The sequence below is a fragment of the Myotis brandtii genome, unplaced genomic scaffold, assembly GCF_000412655.1.
Source record: "Myotis brandtii unplaced genomic scaffold, ASM41265v1 scaffold393, whole genome shotgun sequence".
NCBI classification, from domain to species: domain Eukaryota; kingdom Metazoa; phylum Chordata; class Mammalia; order Chiroptera; family Vespertilionidae; genus Myotis; species Myotis brandtii.
In genome coordinates this window covers 2,682,946-2,687,256 of record NW_005365070.1, presented here as the reverse complement: position 1 = coordinate 2,687,256, position 4,311 = coordinate 2,682,946, and the positions used below count along the sequence as shown (strand labels likewise).

Below are 4,311 nucleotides of genomic sequence, written 5' to 3'. Positions count from 1 at the left end.
ACAGTTCCTCATGTTGTGGTGACCCCCAATTTCATTGTTACAAATTGAACATAATTAAAGCATAGTGATTAATCACAAAAACAATATGTAATTATATATGTGTTTTCCGATGGTCTTAGGCGACCCCTGTGAAAGGGTCGTTTAACCCCCAAAGGGGTCGCGACCCACAGGTTGAGAACCACTGGTCTAGGAGATTCGTCTGCCACCAGAAGTACGATACCCAGCATTACTGGTGCTCCCCACATTCTGGGCTTCCACTCCTGGTCCTGGGGCTGCCACCAGAATGACTATTCCCAGAATTCCTGGTGCTCCCTGCGCTGGTGGTTTTCCCTTCCTGCTCTGTCTCCGTCCCATGGCCTCCCACTCTGCCAAGTCCTCCAAGCCACCAGCTCTTCCTCTCTCTCCGTCTGGTGGTGGCTGGGGAGCCAATTTCCCCAAGCCGCTCCACTCTCTGCTGGCTCTCCCGCTCTGCTCCCCGCCCCGCCCCCCGTGCCTGTGTATGCAAATTACCCTGCCATATTTGTTGGGTTAATCTGCATACTCACTCCTGATTGGCTGGTGAGTGTAGCAAAGGGACAGTCAATTTTCATGTTTCCCTTTTATTATATATACACTGAGTGGCCAGATTATTATGACCACCATTTACATGTTTCTCTTTTATTATATAGGATTTTATAAAAATAATTCAAAGCTATATTTATTTCTGCTGGTAGATAAAAGTACCTTTTCTTTTTAATGAACCAGGGATATTTGGTCTAATAGTGTTGGTGGAATTTTGACTTCTTCTAAAATAAAATTATCACAATCATTGCAAGACTAATCATCCGAGAGAAGCAAATCAAAACAACAATACGGTACCATCTCACACCTGTCAGAATGGCTATCATCAACAAATCAACAAATGACAGGTGCTGGTGAGGATGTGGAGAAAAAGGAACCTTCTTTTTACAGTTCAAGTTAACTCCCAAGAAAATCATTGTAGTGTCAGAGTTCTTGGTATGAAATAAAGTTCTGGAACATTTTTGCGTCTCTCCCTCATGACCTGAGTGTGCAGGGCTTTCCTCCTTCCCCACACTGTGATTAAAACTCCCAACACTGAATTGCTGTAAACCCACAGCTACTGTTCTCTCCCCGAGAAATAGGCCAAGTGCTGTTAGAAGTAAAGTGCCTGAAGCTGTAATTATAAGACTGGGTACTCACATAGGCTAAGTAAGCAAGGAGAGAGAAATCTCAGGAAACCTGAAAGCGGGGTCCCCCGCCCCAGTGGAATAAAGTGGGGAGAGGTGCGCACAGCTGTGCAGAAGGGTCTTGTTTGGGTGGCTTGGTTGTCAGATTGTGTTTAATAAACCAAGCACCTTCCACCCACTGCTCTCTCTCCCAACAGCAAATGCAGCCACAAAAGGGTAGGCAGATCTCTCCCCCTTACCCCCACCCTCCCCTACCTTCCCTCTGTGGTTTGACAATCTGATCGATGCTTCTCTGTCTCTGGATCTGTTTAAAGGACTTATATGCAAGCATATAGGCCTAACCAAAGGACACAGACAACAGGGGGGTGAGGGCATGAGTGGGGGGGAATAAGGGGGTAATGTGGGGATAAGGACACATATGTAATAACGTAATCAATAAAAAATATATATAAAATGTATAAAAGTACCTTTTCTTTTTAATGATCCAGGGATATTTGGTCTAATAGTGTTGGTGGAATTTTGACTTCTTCCAAAATAAAATGATCACAATCATTACAAGAAAATTTTTGAACAAAATCAGCTATCTATGACTATTTCATTGTAACAGATCTCAGAACATAGACTTTAAAAGGAGACTGTGTAGTACCTTACATCACATCATTTTTTAAAAAATATATTTTATTGATTTTTTTACAGAGAGGAAGGGAGAAGGATAGAGAGTTAGAAACATCAATCAGCTGCCTCCTGCACACTCCCTACTGGGGATGTGTCCACAACCAAGGTACATGCCCTTGACCGGAATCGAACCTGGGACCCTTGAGTCTGCATGCTGACACTCTATCCACTGAGCCAAACTGGTTAGGGCTATATCACATCATTTTACTGCTTTCTCTAAATCTGGATTAAAAATAGAAATGCCACAGGACAGAAAATTCTCTTGTAATTTATAGGGATTCAGGATTTTCCTGAGTTGTGGGGGAAAGAACTGGAATGATCTGCAATCCTGGCCTTGATTTGCCTTGAATCAAGAGAGAATCATGGGTGAATTAGCAGATATAGTTGTTTAAAGTTCGAGATTAGCTCTGATTCTTATCAACAAGCTTCATAGGAAGACTATTTTCAAACAGGATTAATGAGTTACTGATTCTTCATATGTTAACATATTCTCACATGTTCTCAGTTACTTGATTCTTTTCAATATACAAAATTATAAATCCCAATTACATTTTAATGTAGCTAAAAATAAATTTCTTTGTCATATAACCTGGAGCTATAATTTCTTTTACATTTCTAAAATTCTTATTTTATAAGCAATTTGGTATTTTCATATAAACTTACATTGTAAATTGTTGCATAGGACTGGGAATAGGAATTGCAAGCAAACTGGTGCAATTCCCACAAGTTAGTAATATGTAGAAAAGTACTGCTGAAACCAAATTGGAAAGAGGTTTTAAAGATGCCACTTTTCTTTCTCTGACTGGCTTATTTCAATGATTTCACTTATATGTGGAATCTAATGAACAAAATAAACTAACAAACAAAACAGACTCATATAAAATTATAAAACTGCCAAAAATAAAAGAGAATATAAAAAAACACGCAAAAACAAAAATAGACTCATAGATACAAAGAACAGACTGACAGCTGTCAGACGGGATGGGGGTTGGGGGGCTGGGTAAAAAGGTGAAGGAATTAATAATAAAAAAAAAAACCACACCCAAAACACAAAAAAACTCCCAAACTCACAAAGTAAGGTGATTACCAGAGAGAAAGGGGGTGGGGGTGGGGGGAGATTAAAGAAGGTAAAGGGGGGATAAATGGTGATGAAAGGAGACTTGACTTGGAGTAGTGAACACACAATACAATATATAAATGATATATTGTAGAGTTGTACATCGAATCGTATATAATTTTATTAACCGATGTCACCCCAATAAATTCAATAAAATTAAAAGACAAGAAAAGCCCTGTCACTTTTCTCAGAAACAAGTCAGTGGTAACTAAATTCCAAATACATTTAAGGTAAAGTTGAATGTTAAAATATTAGTGGGAATACTAGTATATATGTTATAGGCATAAAAATGTAGCTATTTGCCCAGTAAATCCAAGGTCTATGGATTAAAACTCTAATATATAGTTAATAACTTATATAAAAGGGAGTAAAATAATTTATTGTTTTGTCATTTGAGCAATTTAATTAGCACAACTGAACTTTTTTTAGACCCACTAGGATTGAGAAGAAGCTGGTCTATGAAAATTACGGTTTTGTATCAGACAACTATTTACTTTGAACCCCACTTTCAAACAATGTTAGTTATTTTTATGGGTAAATCATAAACTGTTTCTTAAAAGCAATAAAAATTATTTATACAGCCCTGGCTGGTGTGCTTAGTGGTTAGAGCATAAGCCTGCCAATGGAAGGTCGTGGGTTTGATTCCCCTTCAAGGGCATGTACCTGGGCTGCAGATTTGATTCTGCCCCAGGTCTGGGTGCATGCGGGAGGCAACCAATCGATGTGTCTCTTTCATGTAAATGTTTCTCTCTCTCTCTCTCTCCACTCTCTCTAAAAATCAATGGAAAAATATCCTAACTTCCTCATGTGAGGATTAACAACAACAAAAATTTATACAGCATATATAATTTTAGTTTTCAATGAGAGCTTCAATTTCTAGAAATTACAGCAAAACTAGGCAGCACCAACATTGAAATAAGTAAACATTTTCTACGAAATTGAAGTATTACTACCATACCAAGTTCACATTTTCTTCCCAAGACTGATGTATCTGTATTATAGTTTGTATCTCCCTACAAAAGAAAAAAACACACAACACAAACAAAACATGAGTACTGCAGTTTGCCTATCTAAAAGAAAAGATGTAACTGAATATACAAATGATCAGAATAGTAACTCAAAGTACAGTACTCACCATTCATTTATTGCTTCTTTAGTTATTAAATCCATGCCTTTTCCTGAAAGACAGGAACATGAGAATAAAACTGAATATAGTTCCTGTGGTTTCACAAAGTGATTTCATTCACTGTGCTATTGAATGGTCAAATGAACCTCTAAACCAGTGGTTCTCAACCTTGGCTGCACATTAGAATCACCTGGGAATCTTTTTTT

The 4,311-nt window shown here is 38.3% G+C and overlaps 1 protein-coding gene across 1 annotated transcript in view; it reads right to left on the bottom strand.

The window, feature by feature from the left end:
- Nucleotides 1–4,311, bottom strand: part of LOC102239723 (protein FAM122A-like) — a 62,430-nt gene that overhangs the window by 29,226 nt on the left and 28,893 nt on the right. The window contains exons 4-7 of the mRNA XM_014545027.1: nucleotides 4,115–4,158; nucleotides 3,938–3,992; nucleotides 2,526–2,613; nucleotides 1,655–1,713 (exon numbers count right to left, since the gene is read on the bottom strand). Coding sequence (XP_014400513.1) covers nucleotides 1,655–1,713; nucleotides 2,526–2,613; nucleotides 3,938–3,992; nucleotides 4,115–4,117 — 205 coding nt within the window. The 5' untranslated portion in view covers nucleotides 4,118–4,158. The remainder of the gene's footprint in view (nucleotides 1–1,654; nucleotides 1,714–2,525; nucleotides 2,614–3,937; nucleotides 3,993–4,114; nucleotides 4,159–4,311) is intronic.